General features: G+C 46.3%; 1 protein-coding gene across 1 annotated transcript in view; it reads right to left on the minus strand.

The window, feature by feature from the left end:
* ME3 (malic enzyme 3) overlaps positions 1-19,215 on the minus strand; it is a 190,278-nt gene that overhangs the window by 48,740 nt on the left and 122,323 nt on the right. Inside the window, exons 4-6 of the mRNA XM_084646223.1 lie at positions 16,156-16,231; positions 8,300-8,461; positions 4,802-4,905 (exon numbers count right to left, since the gene is read on the minus strand). Of these exons, the coding sequence (XP_084502349.1) occupies positions 4,802-4,905; positions 8,300-8,461; positions 16,156-16,231 (342 nt within the window). The remainder of the gene's footprint in view (positions 1-4,801; positions 4,906-8,299; positions 8,462-16,155; positions 16,232-19,215) is intronic.

Consider the following 19,215-nt stretch of genomic DNA (forward strand, 5'->3'; position numbering starts at 1 on the left):
CCTGAGCTAAGTGGGCCAAATTCTGGCTTCTACTGGGGATAATGAGAGCTGCAAATACAAGACTTTGGCCCTTAAAAAATGGGAAGTCCTTTCTTGCTTTCTAGGTGAAAGAGTAATGAATTGAAGTTTAGACACTGGGAAAATGCAGATATTTCTTCCAGCTGTTTTGAGAAGGGCCTTCATTAATAATTTGGTCTAAAAATGCCCATACATCTCATTTTATTGGCAAATACATTCGTGCTAACTGTGGAGTTACTGCTATACCCGTCCATTATTCAGTGGCTATTATGAAGCCGTGAGCCTTTGCCTCTGAGTGGAGATGCCTCCAGCCATAGCAATTGGAATCACATCTGTTTGATTTTATTCATACATTAGAACAATGAATCGTCACTCTTTCCTCCTTCCTGTGTTCTGACACATTCCACTTCCTTTACACATGTCGCTGAAGCAGTAGTTACTATCTGGGACGGGAGGTGCTCTGGCAAAAGAGCTGACCACTGATTTACATGAGAATTTAAAGGACCCTTATAAACTAGATTAAACTTTTTACATGACTAGCATGTCTCCATTTTGGAGAATTCAAGAACTGTTCTTGCAAAGCCTCTCAATATAAACCAAATTAACTTGGTTAATTAATCATTAGGGACTCAAAAAATCCCCCCAAAATAATCAGATAAGCTCTCCCCTCAGATTGTGGGTTTATTCTCAGATGATTCTCGGATGATTCTGAGAAGTGCTATTCTCATGAATAACAAAAGCCAGAGCCCAGAGTCTAGATTTCAGGGATCAGAGCTTTTCAAATTCAAAGAAAGAAAAGGAGCACTTGTGGCACCTTAGAGACTAACCAAAGCTCATGCTCAAATAAATTGTTTAGTCTCTAAGGTGCCACAAGTACTCCTTTTCTTTTTGCGAATACAGACTAACACGGCTGTTACTCTGAAACCTGTCAAATTCAAAGGTCGCTTCACAAGTACCACTGAGGTTAGCTACAATATGACAGCACTTTCATGCACTTTCATTACCCTGAACTGTTCAGGTGGTAATCCAAGACCAAATGAATGCACTGCATTCAAGCCTGCTGAATCCAGTTCAGCCTAGAGTTACCTACTTTCCCAACACCAGGGTCTTTGCAATAAAGAATAACTATTAAAATGAGCACTAGAAGAAGTAGTAATACAATTCTATGATGCCTTGCACCCATGGTCTCAAGATACCTAATATATATGAATGGATTTGTCCTCATAATACACTTGCAAAGTAGGTATACCATTCTGGAGATAACCTCTGTGGGTCTCAGGCTGTCTAAGGGATTTGTCCTGCATTGTTGAGAGCAGAAGCCAAGGCTCTTGACCCCAGTACCTTGCTCCAATCACTAGATCACACTGCCTCGGCATGTCATTCCACATGAGAGGAGAGCTGCGTTCCATGGCTGAGTTCCCTCTGCGTTCTCCTCTGGGATTAGCCCATCTAACCCAGCCATAAGGAAACAATAGGCAGTCTTTTCCCAACAGCTAGTACAGAAGAAGCATGCTGCCCGGGGGCATATTCCCATGGGTCAGGGTGGCAGGCCAGGGCTGGCTAGCTGCGTATGTTTTGCTCTGTTCCCAAAATACATCTCGCAGTGGTGGCGAGGTTCATATCCTGCATGTTGAGCAATCTCTGCCATAGACATCACAAACAAAGACCAGAGCCAGACTAGTGATGGGAGGGAGCCATTATCTAGGTCCTTCTACTACTCATCACCATAGAAACCAAGTGCCTCAAGCTGTTGTCCCAGGACCCTGCTGAGCTCTGAATTCTCTCTCCCTGGTTCTCTTGTTGCCAGAGGAGAAGAGGAAAGTTTAGGAGACATCTTTTCTCCACTGTGTTCATTAGAGGCTGGAGTTAAAATAGAAGAGCGTGCCAACAAAAAAACAACAGTAAACACTCACACTACAATTCCCTTCACCTCTCAGTTGCTTTCAATCTCCTGTGATTCCACAGGTTTCAGAGTAACAGCCGTGTTAGTCTGTATTCGCAAAAAGAAAAGGAGGACTTGTGGCACCTTTAGAGATTAACCAATTTATTTGAGCATGAGCTTTCGTGAGCTACAGCTCACTTCATCGGATGCATACTGTGGAAAATACAGAAGATCTTTGGTTAGTCTCTAAGGTGCCACAAGTACTCCTTTTCTTTTTGTGATTCCATAGACGTGTTTCTCTACTGCCAGAGTTTTCCAGATTAGACAAGACATGAATTCCTAATTTCAACACAAGCCACAAAAGATCCAACCTTTCTTTTAAATAATCGGGCCTTCGTCCATTATAAAGAAAAAGAAGAAAAAGCTCAAATTTTCCCACTCTCTTTTAAGGTTCTCTTTTAAGCATTTCTAATGCACCCCTCACTGAAGTGATAATGTTCATGACTAGATAGCATATTTTTTATCCACAGATCTCAGGGGCTTACAAAGCTATGTAATAATTATTAGCCCACGTTGCAGATGGGGAATCTGCAGCCCAGAAGAGGTGAAGGGCCTGGCCTAAGGTCACACAGTGAGTCAGTAGCAGAACTGGGAACGGGAACCTTGGGTGAAGTCCGGGCTCCACTGAAGTAAATAACAAAACTCCCATTAACTCAATGGGGCCAGGATTTCACCCCAGTTCTCTCAGTCTGGTACCCAATTCCACTGGACCAAGGGCCAGTCACAAAAACGGAGGGTTGCACTGACACTGTCTCTAAAGCAGTCAGCTCCTCCAGGACCTACAGCTGCTAAAGTCCTCACCATTTCCCTCCTTACTGCTCCTCCCAACTCATTTGGGCATGGGGGAAGGGCGCTGGTCATTTTTTTGGGTAGGTGTTGCCCTTAGAACCCTCCAGACCTAAGACATAACCCGACAGTTCGCAGCAGTGAACGCAGAAACAGCCTGCTGAGACAGAGGGAAGGGGGGAGACCTAATTCATGTAACTGACGTGATGCCTTTAAATGCAAAGACCTGAAACAACAACAGTGTGGAGGGAAGACAAGCAAACATGAAGCACCTCATAAATCAGGTGGGTAGGAGTGCGCTGCAGCACTCTGCAGTCCCTGATTAACGTCATCTGTTACTTTAGCAGAGGCAGAAAATGATGCTCAAGAGGTTAGGGCTTTTCCAGTCTGTTTTAAATTGCTGTTTTCTCTCTCTTCCTTCCAATATCCCCTTCAGTGAGTCGAGGGGATTGTCATGTACTTTCACCTTCCCCACTTGGGCACAAGAATGCACTGCAAAGCACGTAACCAATAGCCATGAGCAATGGTTCTCAGCTTTTTTCATAGCATAACCCTGTGTTACAACAGAATACTATTCGGGATTGCCATCCCCTCCCTCCCAACTAGCCATAAAGAAAGGTGGGGTGGTTGTGATTGACCTTGAATCTACTGGAAGGATGAGAGTCCAGCAGAGATCAGCCCAATCTGCAAAATCTGAATCCAAATTCCCCAAAGCTCAGGGCAAGCAGATAGGAGATTTTGGAGTGCCAGGTGTAAAGCTCCAATCTGGACCTGAACTGCAGAGGTTTTTTTGGTCTGGTGTGCAGGTTTGGGCCCATATCTATAGATTTAGGGTCCAGTCCCACAGTCCTTACTCTTGTGAGCAGTCCCAGTGATTGCAGGGGGAAATGAGTGAGAGCTACAGGACTGGGCTTCATGCCTATGTATCAAACTCATTCAATGGAGAGGGCTTACCTCCATTTTGAATGATGGTCCATGAGTTGGGGTATAAACAGAGAAACCCACACTCCCCCAGTTCACAGTGGATTTCCCACTGATGCTAATGGAAGATTTGGGTGAAGATCAAGATAAGGTGCGAGTATGGCCTGTATATAGTGTAGGCCTTGCTGTAGCACTAGGCATAACAAACAGTGTGAACCAAAGGCTGTGAACCAGTGTAGGCCTGGCCTTGGCAAAACAACACCACACTCGGTATTAGCTAACACCAAGTAAGCACATTCCTGACTGGAGAGGATGATACAAAACCACACAGATCTCTCAAGTAACTTGGTAAACGCATTCCAATGAGATGGTACAAGAACACACCGACCCCTCGTCAGATCAGGCTGGGATGACAGGATAATGTCTCCAGGCCCAGAGCTAGCACACTAATCACTGGACCATCTTTCCTTCTGGTTAGTGTGTCTCTTCTCTTTTCATTTCTCTGTTCTTCTTTCCACATTCTTTAGCCAGGGAATTCACTCCTAACAACTTCCCTGTTCCACAGCTAAAATAAACAGTATGATAGTTGATGCTTATATTTATAGTGTCTTCAGGGTTAACACTGATGTGGTTACTGGCAGGCAGGGAAGCTCACACCTCTCAGAGTAAGTCATTTACAGGTTGCTTGCAGATTCAGGCAGACAGCCCCACATTGAATTACACCCTGTTTACTTTTAGAAGGTTTACTTCACAACCATGACAGCTAGACCCTTAACAAAAAAAACCCAACAAAAAACAAAAAGGATGCTGAGATTGCGAATCTGCTATGTAGTTCACGTAAATACACCATGGAGGCCGGATACAGCCCACAGGGCCCATTTGACACCTTTAGCTTAATGTATGGACAGGAAATGGTTATAAATAGTCAGTCCCCTCTCAACTCTCTAAAGACATAAATAATTTTGACATGGAGTGTTCGAGCACTCAGTCAGGGTCATTTCCAGACCACCCACGGGGTTTGCATTAATGGATTTTCTTTGCTTAGCTATCAATTAAACTAGTGTTTACTTTGAGTGTTTTAACATCTTTTAAATGGAAGCAGCTAAGAGGAGACTCACACAAAGCCCCACTTACTTGTTAGTGACTGCTTGCATAAACTCATCAATCAGTTCATCGTATTGTTTCCCACGGACCCGCTTGTGTTTCAGTCCAATATAGAGTGGATCATTCAGGAGAGCCTAAGACACAAAGCAATCTGTTTATGGCACCTGCTTCTCTGACGAACAGAGATTTACATACAAAATGTACGTGTCTCACATTTATGTCCGCTTCAATCATTATCGCTAAGCAACAAAACATGGCGGGCTGTCCAGTTCCTGGGCATGATGCAAACACAAATCCCTTCCTGAACACCAGCTTTAGTTCATGATAAATAAACCCACACCAAGGAGCGTCTCATTGTGGAAATACAATCTTAGGAATTGAGTGCTTGCTGGACAGCCCTGGGAAGCAGAGTCCTCTCTCCACAGGACCAGGAGAGCTCATGCAGTGACAGTGCTTCCTTATGCCACCTTCCTGAAATGTTTCACTCTTGCCCTGTAAGGCCTAGCTTGTAGGTAGTTCAGTGTCCATTGCTCATTCAGTTCCTGGGTTCTTACCCGAGACTGCCCATGTGGGGTTCACTAGGGACAGTCATGATTTTTGCAACATGGACTCCTCTCCATTAGGAACTAATGAGGCCATCAATCCATTTCATCTAAGCCACCAGATGCTAACAAGCTTTCTACTGTATTAACCTGAGCTGGATTTGAACCAGTGATCTCCTGAACCATCTAGTCCTCAACTTCACCTGTATGTGTTTGCTCGTCTCCTTGAGTTTGATGCCATTTTCTAACTTCAGACTCAGATTTCTATTTCTAAAAGCCTTTTGCAGATATTGGACACAACTCCATACATTCAAAAAACTGTTTTTCCAATCAACCCCACAAGTGCTGAACAGGGACCAGCATCCTATCTAAGGCTGATAAGAAGCTGTTGCCTCCAAAAGTGGTGATTCAGCATGGAAAGAAATAACATCCGGGAGAATGTGACAGAAATAGCAGTAGCAGGAGACAGATGGGCCACCTAGCAGGATGTTTTGAAGGTCTCAGTGAGTCATCAGAAAGAGATCCCACTTCCGCCCTGGCCTCAGGAACCGAATCATGGCTGTCAGAGGGGCGCATCCTACCAAACCCCTATTGTTCTGTAGCTTTGCAAACCTTAACTGTTGGCAGGTATGCTAAAACGAAATCTGTTTCCAGAGCCACAGAAACCCAGCTGTTTTTCCTTTAGCGGGGAATATGAAAGGGGTTTTCCATTGATTTTGCTTAGGTCTGCTCTTCTATGCCATGGTTCTTGAAAGAGGAGACACACGTTCCCATTACTATATAGCACTTGAATACATTTTTAAGTGGTCAATGGCATGTTGCTGGTTCTTTAAAGTGAGCTACCTGGGCAATTCCAAGTTCTGAAAGCCACAGGCTGAGTTGCCCAAGCAGTACATGGAAGTATTCTGTAACACACTGACCACGTCTCCCAGTAGTTGTGGGAAACTTCTGATTTAGTAATGTTATCTCCTGCATAAAAACAACAAAAACCATCCATTTATGCCAAATTCAAAAACTCAGCTACATTACCTAGAATCATACACGTCAGCCCTGGGTGCGCATCAGCATAGGCTGTGGAGCTGGCATTGGGAGGCAGACCTGAGCCATGGCCCGACCATGATTAGCCAGGCCAAACCTGAATGTGCAGGACCCCGTGGGCCAGATTGCAATGCCACTCACTCCAATTTGGCCCGGCCACCACCACAAATCTCCCTGAAATTAATTTGAAAAGTTTGATCTGTATGCGCTGCAGTACCAGCAAGATGGCAAGGAAGTGCTTCTCAATGCATCATTATGCACTAAACACAGAAAGAGGCAAGTCATTTAAAATGTTAATTTATTAATTTTTTCATGTGAGTGGGATAGCCTTGTGGTTTGAGCATAGACCTGAAAGCCAGGAACTCCTGAGTACCAGTGTGGAGAACATGGGGAAGAGCTGCGTTACATTGATGACAAGCATTTGTGATTCAGTTTCCCTCTCACTTTAGTATTGTTACCCCCTAGGTTGGAAGGGGTGAATGTCTTTCCTGGGGCAGGGGATAAGTAACGAAGGGACGGTATGCGAGTCACATAAGGGTTGGGATGAATGGTCTAGCCAGAACTGGCAACATGAGACTGGAGCTACCTTGGAGATACAATGGAGACCGACAACCTGACTTTTAATGAACACCAACCAAATGGGCTTTTTGGAGCAGGATGGGTAAATTACCTGTCTGATGACACTTAGTCCCGTTCCACTTCTGGCACGGGGATGTCACTTAGGTCACGTCTACACTACCCGCCGGATCGGCTGGTAGTGATCGATCTATCGGGGATCGATTTATCGCAGCTAGTGTAGATGCGATAAATCGATCCCCGATTGCTCTGCCGTCGACTCCGGAACTCCACAATGGCGAGAGGCAGAAGCGGAGTCGATGGGGGAGCGGCGGCTGTCGATCCTGCACCGTGAGGATGCGAAGTAAGTGATTCTAAGTCTATTCTCGTAGCTGAAGTTGCGTATCTTAGATCGACACCCCCCCACCCCCCCAATGTAGACCAGACCTAAGACCCGAATTTTCCATAATGGCCTCTAATTTGGCTTCCTCAGTTTTTGGGCGGCCCAATCTGAAACACTGGGCCCCACATCTAAAGAGGTGTTGAGAACCCACAACTCCAAATGAAGCCCATGAGTGCAGAGCACCTCTACAAAAATCAGGTGGCTGATTAAGGTGCCTAAGCTTCGATTGAGGTGACGGCCTTTCAAGTTTGAAAGTTTTATCTCACCAGTTCTGCCGTGCCAGCTGAGAATCATATATTCAGATGGCTTATGGTCAAATGAGAAGCAAGTACATTTTAAAATAGTTTCTTGCATATTCGACAAGCATTGGCCATAGCAAATATCTATAGGAACTTATTTTAAAAACATCCTCACAGATGTCTCTTCTGGCATCAGTAAAGTGTTGCATTTCAGCCCTTCTGAGCCAGAGTCATAAGGCAGAAAACTGTGAACAGATGGAGTCCTCCTGTCCTGTTATCGTGTGCAGTAAAGTGTGCAATCTGACAAAACACTGCCATTAATTAAGCCCAAACCACCCAGTGGGGATTCTCCATTTGCTGAAATATAATCGCTTCCAAACACACCCAGGGATGTGTCAGTTTCCTTATGCTTTTCACAGGAAAAGTCAGTCTGTATCTGCGTGGCTGAAATCTTTTAACTCACCTTATCATGCTGAAAGATGGAGCTGACCCTTCAACTCCTGCTGGCCCAGCTCCAGCTTCGCCTTCCCATCAGTGGAACATGAGGACAGCCAGTGTTTATCTGATCTCATACTACGAGCAAGAGTGCAAGCTGGCAACTTCCGTGCACTGTTGGGTTAGCTGTCTTCTTATCTTAGGTGTCTCTGACTCTAGCTCCGAATTCAGGGACTGATTCTCCGAGTTAAGAACCCAGCTTTAAATAAAACAGCTTTTCATTTTTAAAATGCACAGAATAAGCAAGTAATCTTACCTCGTTGTCTGTGCCAACATCAAGCAGGACAGGCAGACACTGTTGCGGGTTCACTCCACCACAGGCTGTGTACAAGGCAAGTTTCCCTACTGGGATGCCCATGCCATAACTTCCTAGATCTCCTAGGCCTAGAATTCGCTCTCCATCTGTCACCACGATGGCCTGCAGATAAGGAAGAGCGTCCATTATACAGCGTTGCCAATGCTTTATTTAACACTGTTTGCAGAACCAGCTCCCTAGATTTTTATAACAATGCAGTTTTGTAGCCACAGTATGGGATGGAAGTTTGTTCCCTTCATAGGTTACTGTACTACTAGTTATCACAAAAGTGCAAGTCAGCCATGGGGAGAGGGCTAGGAGGGCAGCAAAGCATGGTGGAGAACATCAGTGAAGGACTCTGAGCCCTGGTCTGCCCTGCAAACGTATGTTGGTCTGACTGTGTCATTCCGCGGTATGGAGAACCCACACGCCTGAGTGATGCAGTTATGCAGTGTAGACAGCGCTATGTCGACGGGCGGTGGCATACTGTGCTGACGGGAGAAGCTCTCTCTTTGGCATAGGTCGTGTCTTCACTAAGTGCTACAGTGGCGCACCTGCACTGGTGCAGCAAAGTGTAGACACGCCCTGAGGTCAGCATTTCTCAAATGGGGGTCCACGAGGGTACTCCAGGGGCGTCCACCAGCCGCACTGATCAACTCCTTCCCCTCCCTCCCTCAACTCCTCCCCCTCCCTCCCAGCACCTCCTGCATGCCGGGGAACAGCTGTTCAGTGGGGTGCAGGAGGTGCCCTGAGAGAGAGGGAGGAGCGGGGATGGGGTGCGCTTGGGGAAGGGAGCAGAATCATGTCTAAGGCCACTGGCCCCACTGATCAACTCCTTCCCCTCCCTCCCAATGCCTCCTGTCCGTAGCAGAACAGCTGTTCAGCAGCGTTCAGGCAGCGCTGAGAGGGAGGGGGAGGAGCAGGGATGGGACATGCTCAGGGGAGGGGGTGGAAAAACGTGGGGAAGAGGAGGGGCAGGGATGGAGTGGGGGCAGGAAGAAGTGGGTGGGGGTGAGGCCTTGGGGGAAGGGGTGGAGTGGGGGCAGGGCCTGAAGCTGAGCAGGGTGCTTGGGAGTTCATGAAAAATTTTAAAGCAAAATGGGGGTCCTTGGGTTGCTAAAGTTTGAGAACTGCTGCCTTAGGTAGTTAGTAACTCTTGGAGTGAGGAATCCGCCCCTCCCCCCTTTATCTATTTTATGCACCTATCAGGTCCTTCACTAGTAGTCTTTGGAATGAGCCAATTTTGAAGACATGGGAAGAGAGAGACTGGATTAAAATGATTTAAACTTGTTTAATTAAAAAGCAGTGTGATTTAGCTCTTCCGATCGCCTCTCTTTGCAGATGTCATTTTCTGCATCAGCCAGTGCTATAAGATCTCAGTTGTAACCCTATACCAGGTATTTTGATCACTATTCCCTTCACAAACTGACCCAGGCATTAGCCTCTTCGCTAATGGTGACAGCCAAGTTCATAGAGAGACTACTTGGCAGTCATGTAGTGCCTTTCAGCCAAGGATCTCAGAGCACTTTGTATGTATTCAGAAATTAAGCCTCACAGGCCTGTGACCTGACACCTTGGTCAGTATTATTGTTGCTGTTTTCCAGATGGGGAAACTGAGGTAGAGAGAGAGGCATAAGTGACGTGCCTTAAGTCATGGCAAGCTTGTAATGGATACCTGCTTTCCTGACTCCCATTCCTGTGCCATAACCCCAAGACTATTCTCCCCATCACGTTTTTCTTCTCTCCACTCTTAGGCTAGCTTGACCTAGCTATGTTGCTCAGAGGTGTGAAAAATTCACAGCCCTGAGAGATGTAGTGAAGCTGACCCAGGCCCTAGTATAAATGCCAGTAGGTCGACAGAAGAATTGTTCTATTGACCTAATACTGCCTCCTGAGGGGGTGGATTAACTGCTGTGACGGAAAAACCCCTTTCATCGCTGTAGCAAGTGTCTACACTGTGGTGCAAGAGAGGCACAGGTGCAGTGCCGTGGTTGTACCTCTGTAGCATATGTAGTATCGACGTAACCTTACTTTAGTCTTTTCTCTCATCCACGCACTGGCATCTACACTAGCCATGAGCCTGAGTTAACGAACTGTCAGGTAACACTGGTACCTGACATGTGTGTAGGTGGTTAGTGGGGACACTCCCCATCCTACCAACTTTTGCCCTTTTCAGCACTACAATGGCAAGCAAATACTTAGGTTGATCCCTGAGGGAATGTCCTACTGCACTTACACGTTTATTTGACTGGTGGTTTTGTTTGTTTCTTTGTGACAACCAGGAGAAAAAAAGCATGGCCAAGATTTTCAAAGTTAGAAGCTTGAAGTTAAGCAATTTAATCACCAGCCTGAGGTTAAGAGTGTCAAGGACCCAATCACAGCTCTCACTGATTTAGCTACATTATAATAATAATTAGGCTCCTATTTTTGCCAGTCTTGTTGTGTATGTGTGTGTGGGTGGCGGAGAAAACTAGTAAGAACAGGACAAAATGGCAATTCTGCCTTAATGCAGGAGGAAAGTGGTTAACACAATGCCAAGACCGTCCAAAACTGGCCAGGAGCTTCAGGGAACAGAGCATTCAGATTCAGATCATGTGGATTATTTGATTGAGGGTGACCTAAATGCACAATCTGGCTTGGATATCGAAGGAGAAGTCCATGGCAAAATTATATTTATTTACTGATTCACTGAGTTAATGCCAAAAGGGAACCCATATGCACTTTTAGGAGAAATAAGAGAATGGAGGATTATAAAATATCTCAATAGATCGCCTTTCTTTGGTGGGGGATAATAAAGATGGGTTTATTGGCTAGGGCTATTTGCTAGGGCAAACTGGCTTTGTGAACTCAGGGAAAGAATAAACCACATGATCAGCTCTTTTAGTTCAGGGGAAAAAATGATTTTTGAATGTTCTCTTTCAGCATATTTCTGATGATTAAAGGGAGATACCATTGGAGGATTTAAACTTGTGCTATATGGCTTTAATTCCATTGCTGATAAACAGTCAGACACTGTTATTCAATGCACACAATATACATCTCCCAAGGATCTTGTAGTTCTTTTCTCCCCCGAGTTAACCCGCAATTTTAAACTGGAAAAAACAGAACGGCACCGAATTGGCTCATGAAAAATCATGAGACGGGGGAAAGAAAAAGATGGCTTGTTTGGCACAGTGCATCCATGCATATATTTGTGTTTTGTCTCCCTGACAAAATCTGTCGTACATTTTGTGTAATATTGGGTGTTCTAAAGATATCACGAGGTGTATGCAGTGGTTGCTCTTGTGACATTCCCTGAGTAGGTGCCAGCTAGGGTTGCCAACTCTTTAATTTCACAAAACCAAACACTCCTGCCCCACCACCTGCCCCGCCCCTTCCCCAAGGCCCTGCCCCTCTTCACGCCATCCCCCTTCCCTCTGTCGCTCGCTCTTCCCCACCCTCACTCACTTTCACCGGGCTGGGGCAGGGGGTTGGGGTACGGAAAGGGGGTGAGGCTTCTGGCTGGAGGTGCGGGATCTGGGGTGGGGCTGGGGATGAAGGGTTTGGGATGCGGGAGAGGGCTCTGGGCTGGGGCAAAGTGGTGGGTATGGGTTGTGTTGCATGCAGGCTCCAGGTGGGGCAGGGGGTTAGGGTGCGGGGGGGGGGGCGTGAGGACTCTGGCTGGGTGTGCAGGCTCTGGGGTTGAGCTGGGGATGTGGGGTTTGGAGTGCAGGAGGGGGTTCAGGCTCCGGCTGGGGATGTGGGCTCTGGGGTGGGGCTGGGGATCAGGGGTTTGGGGTGCGGGAGGGGGCTGGGGTAGGGTGTTCGGGTGTTGGGGTGGGGTGTGGGATCCATGAGGGAGTTTGGGTGCGGGAGGGGATTCTGGGCAGGGACAGGAGGTTGGGGTGCGGGACAGGGTGCAGAGCCCCGGAGGCACTTACTGCGGCTCCCAGGAAGCAGCCGTCAAGTCCCTGCAGCCCCTAGACGCATGGACAGCCAGGGAGGCTCCACACGCTGCTTCACGCACACAGGCACCACCCCTGCGACTCCCATTGGTCGCAGTTCCCGGCCAATGGGAGCTGCAAAGCCGGCCCTCAGGGCAGGGGCAGCACGAAGAGCCTCCCTGGCCGCCCATGCGTCAGACTCTAGGGACAGCAAGGACCTGGCAGCTGCTTCCGGGAGCCGCGTGGACCTTGGGCAAGCAGGCAGCCTGCCTTAGTCCCGAGCGCCCGCCACGTCACTGACCGGACTTTTAATGGCCCAGTCGGCAGTGCTGACTGGCGCCACCAGGGTCCCTTTTTGACTGGGCATTCCAGTCGAAAACCCAACGCCTGGCAACCCTAGTGCCAACTCCTTCCTACCAGGAGTCAGGGTGAAGTTTCAATGCAAAATGCATTACAAATAACAGCAGGGCTGCAGACCTAGCAGAGGTTAAGCAGGGAATGCCATCAAGCTTTTAAAAAGCCATTGCAGTAACAAGCCAGTCACTAAGGGAAACCAGTACATGTACTTCTCTGCAGTCAGTGCATTCATTTTCTTGCATTTGGGAAGATTTTCCTGTTTACTTTTCTTTGTGAGTCAACACTAAGTACTAGCCAGAGCTAGGAAAGGCTCTTTTTGGGTGGGCTCCATCTGTTTTTGGCGTGCACTCCCGCCCTAACCACACCCGAGGCACACAACTGGGATTGGAAGATGGCAGATGTGGGAATATGGAAAGCAAAGAACTCATGCTTTGATGGAAATTTATGGTGAAACTAATGCAAATTCCATGGAAATTCTCTATGCAGAGATTGTTGTTTAAAAAGCAAGTCATAACTAATCAAATGCACCATGAAACCAAGGATATACCTGAGATGATGATATTTTCATCCTGTGGATGGACGACTTAAACTCCACCATAGATTTCCACCACAACTTCAACCACTACCCATGAATTAAACTCTCTTGAACACTCCCACCATGATCAGCTTCAACAATGGAACCCTACAGACAACTGTATACAAGAAACCCACGGATCATCACATCTACCTCATAAATCCAGTAACCACCCCAAACACACCAAGAAATCTTTATTTACAGCCAGGCTCAGATACCACAGAATATGCTCTGAGGGAAAAGTCTGGGATATACACTTTAACATACTCAAAACCACCTTCACCAAACAAGGACACTCCACCAGCGAAGTAGATCACGTCATGGAACGGGTCACCCAAATATCCCAAGAGAGCCTGCTTCAATACAGAAATAAAACCCCCTCCAAATGCACACCCTTAGTTGTCACCTGCCCCCCACACTGGAACCCATATGGGGTTTTACCAAACAACTACAACCCATGCTCAATGAGGAACCCATCCTGAAAGAAATCTTTCCTGCACCCCCTCTCCTGGCCTTCAAACAACTCCCCAGCTGCTTCAAGCTCATCATCAGAAGCAAGCTCCCCACAGACCAGAACACAGCAACTCAAAGCGGCACCAGACCCTGCCAGAACAACAGATGCAAAACTTGCAGACATTTCTCCACTGTACAATGATCGACACCCTGCACGACACCCCTTTCAAGATCCCTGGGACCTGCATTTGCTCATCACAACATGTGGTATACCTCATCCAGTGCACGAAATGCCCCAATAACAACTACGTGGCTGAAAACAATCACTGCACTCTTGAATAAACTCACACAGGAAATGATAAAAGAAAAAAACACTACATCACCTGTGGGTGAACACTTTTCACAAAGCGATCACGCTATATCTGACCTCTCAGTCTTCATCCTCGAAGAAAACCTGCACAACACTTTCAAAAGGTTAGTCTGGAGCTTAAATTCATAACTTTGCTAGACAATAAAAATCATGGACTGAACAGAGACACTGGATTTATGGCTTATTACAACAATGTGTAACCCGCTAACCCTCTCCTTTTTGTCCTATGACTGCAGGGGTGTTAATTGGCCACTTAGAATCATAGAATATTAGGGTTGGAAGAGACCTCAGGAGGTCATCTAGTCCAAGCCCCTGCTCAAAGCAGGACCAACACCAACTAAATCATCCCAGCCAGGGCTTTGTCACACCAGGCCTTAAAAACCTCTAAGGATGGAGATTCCACCACCTCCCTAGGTAACCCATTCCAGTGCTTCACCACCCTCCTAGTGAAATAGTCTTTCCTAATATCCAACCTAAACCTCCCCCATTGCAACTTGAGACCATTGCTCCTTGTTCTGTCATCTGCCACCACTGAGGACAGCCTAGCTCCATCCTCTTTGGAACTCCGCTTCAGGTAGTTGAAGGCTGCTATCAAATCCCCCCTCACTGTTCTCTTCTGCAGACTAAATAAGCCCAGTTCCCTGTCTCTCCTCATAAGTCATGTGCCCCAGCCCCCTAATCATTTTTGTTGCCCTCTGCTGGACTCTCTCCAATTTGTCCACATCCCTTCTGTAGTTGGGGGACCGAAACTGGATGCAATACTCCAGGTGTGGCCTCACCAGTGCCGAATAGAGGAGAATAATCACTTCCCTCGATCTGCTGGCAATGCTCCTACTAATGCAGCCCAATACGCCGTTGGCCTTCTTGCTGCTTAGCCAGTGGGTCCTCAGCCTGTAACGGTGCATGGGGTTCTTCCTTCCTAAGTGCAGGACTCTGCACTTGTCCTTGTGGAACCTCATCAGATTTCTTTTGGCCCAATCCTCCAATTTGTCTAGGTCACTCTGGACCCTATCCCTACCCTCCAGCATATCTACCTCTCCCCGCAGCTTAGTGTCATCTGTGAACTTGCTGAGGGTGCAATTCATCCCATCATCCAGATCATTAATAAAGATGTTGAACAAAAGCGGCCCCAGAACCGACCCCTGGGGCACTCCGCTCGATACCGGCTGCCAACTAGACATCAAGCTGTTGATCACTACCCGCTGAGTCTGACAATCTAGCCAGCTTTCTATCCACCTTATATGGTCCCTTTATTACAGTTTTATGTGCTAAACTATCTGTTTGAGCTTGTATTTAGCTGTGACACTTGAAGTATCTACCTTTCCCAGACCCGAAAGAAGAGGTCTGTGTAGCTCGAAAGCTTATCTCTCATGCTAACAAAAGTTGGTCCAATAAAAGATATTACCACACCCACCTTGTCTTGCTAATAACCAACCAAATCATTTTCCAGAGTCTCAGATCCTGTCTCGTCCAGCAAAGCATGCAAATTTTCCTTTCTATCCTGTATGCCCATTATAGTGGGCAATTTCTTGAATCACAGATTCACCAGGCCAGACTGATGGTGCTGCACCCACTATGCACAGTCTGTATGGATTTGAGAGGAGAAATCTGACCCAAATTTTCAAAGTGCTTCGGAACAAAAGGAATTGTATAGATATAAGCTCAATAGAGCAGCCAGTGTAAAATTCTTAGTTGTACAGCTGTTGATGAACAAAGCTCAATGAACAGGGCATTTGCCTGTAGTTGAGAAAGGCAGGCTTGTGACTGAACCCCAGGATTAGGACTCAGGATTTCTGAGTTCTATTCCCAGCTTTGCCACAAATGTCCTTTGTGACCTTGGGTGAGTCACTTAACGTCTCTGTGCCAGTTTCCTCCTTGGCAAAAACATATTTATCAGACTCAAAGGGGTGCTTTGAATCTTAATTAAATAATGAATGGAAACCACTTTGAGATCATTGCAAAGAAAGCCTACAGAAGAACAAAATACTTCTCCTTTGATTTGTTTGTTCCGATGCAAAACTTGAGATCAGAGGGATAGGCTGCATTTCCTTTTGGAAGCTTCAAATTCTGTCGGATTATTGTGAGAAATGGAAAATATTTGCAAGCTTTTCTCAGCTCCATAAAAAGAAATCAAGCATACCTTTATATCTTCTTCAGGCCAGGAGTTTAGCATTGTTGCAATATGGCCTTTGTCATGAATGGTGATAAACAGCCCACTAAGAAATGAAACAAAAACAAACCATTCTATAAAATCAGTAACTACAAGGTAAGAGAGGAGAGTAGATGGGAGCTGACTTACTGAACCCAGTCGTTAGACATGTATTACTTATTGGTGTGGAAATACTACTCCTGTATACTTGTTAATATCAAGGTTAGGGCTGATCTTATAACCGTTGGGCTTAAAGGCTACATGATTAGGACCATAAGTCTCAACCACCGAGACCTGTTTTGCCACTTTTCCATTTCAGTCTGGCAAGAGTCAGATTTGGCTCAATGGACATTTCCTTAAAATAAAACCTTAAATGTAGCAGAGATTGGTAATTCCGCTTTTAGACCTTTAATAAACCCTCTCGCAATGAGCTTATTGCAGCCAGTGTATGGTTTTGGCTACAGAACACATCAAGAGGCAATGTGACTCAGTGACTGGGGCTAAAGAAACCTGGGTTCTATTCCAGACTCTGCAAGTCATTTTGCCTCCCTGTGCCTCTGTTTACTCACCAACCCTTTGTCTGTTTTGTCTATTTAGACTGTAAACTCTTAGGGGGAAGCTGCATCTCCCTATGTGTTTGTCCAGAGCCTAGCACAGTGAGGCTCCCAATGCATCTAGGACTGTAGGCACTTCTGTAATACAAATAATAATAATAATAATAATTAATAATAATAATGGACTAAACTTCCAGAGTTCTGCGCACAAGGGGAAAACTGAAAGACATGTGCGCTTCTGTTTCACCCACCCTGCACTGGGTTTTGTGGGCACATTAACATTCAGTTTCATTCAGTTATCTAGCTTGCAAACACAAACCTCTTGTTTTCCCAACAAAATCCATTTTAAGTGAGGCAAGGGATGTATGTGCATTCTGCGCAGCTCTCCCAGTACGTAGTTCCGATGGCTCTGATGCCCAGGGTAAAATTTCAGTATTCAGATATTTGCGGTAGTAATTATGTACACCATTCATGCTAGGTGCCTCCAAAGACAAAGATAGCCACCTGCCTATTCACTGGGAAATCAGATCAACATTACCAGACCATCACTCCTATCAGCTGCTTAGTGTTTTCTTTGCTGTCACTCCCAGACGTACTGCCCTCTGAAAGTGGTATTTCTAGAATAGCCTCTGCAGTGTTATGCAGAGTGACTGGCTTATGTTGCGATGCTCTTTTTTGAAACCCTACTTTACCAGCGATAACACAGAAAACAGCAGCCTGATGTATCCATTCTATACATGGAAAGTAGGTGCCCAATCCTGCATGGTGATGAGTTCCCTCCACTCCTGTTGGCTTCAGGAAATCTTGAAGATTAGAGCCCTTGATTTGGACTGGGTGTAATATAGAATCATAGAATCATAGAATATCAGGGTTGGAAGGGACCTCAGGAGGTCATCTAGTCCAACCCCCTGCTCAAAAGCAGGACCAATCCCCAATTAAATCATCCCAGCCAGGGCTTTGTCAAGCCTGACCTTAAAAACTTCTAAGGAAGGAGATTCTACCACATCCCTAGGTAACGCATTCCAGTGTTTCACCACCCTCCTAGTGAAAAAGTTTTTCCTAATATCCAACCTAAACCTCCCCCACTGCAACTTGAGACCATTACTCCTTGTCCTGTCCTCTTCTACCACTGAGAATAGTCTAGAACCATTCTCTCTGGAACCACCTCTCAGGTAGTTGAAAGCAGCTATCAAATCCCCCTCATTCTTCTCTTCTGCAGACTAAACAATCCCAGTTCCCTCAGCCTCTCCTCATAAGTCATGTGTTCCAGACCCCTAATCATTTTTGTTGCCCTTCACTGGACTCTCTCCAATTTATCCACATCCTTCTTGTAGTGTGGGGCCCCAAACTGGACACAGTACTCCAGAGGAGGCATCACCAATGTCGAATAGAGGGGGACGATCACGTCCCTCGATCTGCTTGCTATGCCCCTACTTATACATCCCAAAATGCCATTGGCCTTCTTGGCAACAAGGGCACACTGCTGACTCATATCCAGCTTCTCGTCCACTGTCACCCCTAGGTCCTTTTCCGCAGAACTGCTGCCTAGCCATTCGGTCCCTAGTCTGTAGCTGTGCATTGGGTTCTTCCGTCCTAGGTGCAGGACCCTGCACTTATCCTTATTGAACCTCATCAGATTTCTTTTGGCCCAATCCTCCAATTTGTCTAGGTCCTTCTGTATCCCATCCCTCCCCTCCAGCGTATCTACCACTCCTCCCAGTTTAGTATCATCCGCAAATTTGCTGAGAGTGCAAACCACACCATCCTCCAGATCATTTATGAAGATATTGAACAAAACCGGCCCCAGGACCGACCCCTGGGGTACTCCACTTGACACCGGCTGCCAACTAGACATGGAGCCATTGATCACTACCCATTGAGCCCAACAATCTAGCCAACTTTCTACCCACCTTATAGTGCATTCATCCAGCCCATACTTCTTTAACTTGCTGACAAGAATACTGTGGGAGACCGTGTCAAAAGCTTTGCTAAAGTCAAGAAACAATACATCCACTGCTTTCCCTTCATCCACAGAACCAGTAATCTCATCATAGAAGGTGATTAGATTAGTCAGGCATGACCTTCCCTTGGTGAATCCATGCTGACTGTTCCTGATCACTTTCCTCTCATGTAAGTGCTTCAGGATTGATTCTTTGAGGACCTGCTCCATGATTTTGGCAAAGTATCCATTGTATTTTATTATTTTCTTATATATATCAGAAAGCAAATTTTTATATTGCCTCTAATTTCTTACAACCAGTCCAAGTCAAGGGCTGTACCCTGCAAGATTGCCTGAAGCTAACAGGAGTGGAGGGAGCTCGTCACCTTGCAGAATTTCCATTTCACAACTCTCGCTCTTAGGGCTTGTCTACACTACAAAATTAAGTCGACTTAAGTTAAGTTGATGTACAGCCACCACAGTAATTAAAGTGGTGGTTCACATCCACACTTGCTCCTTCTGTCAGCGGTGTGCGTCCTCACCAGGGACACTGATAGC

This window comes from Lepidochelys olivacea (assembly GCF_965140295.1).
Source record: "Lepidochelys olivacea isolate rLepOli2 genome assembly, chromosome: 1".
Classification (NCBI taxonomy): Eukaryota; Metazoa; Chordata; order Testudines; family Cheloniidae; genus Lepidochelys; species Lepidochelys olivacea.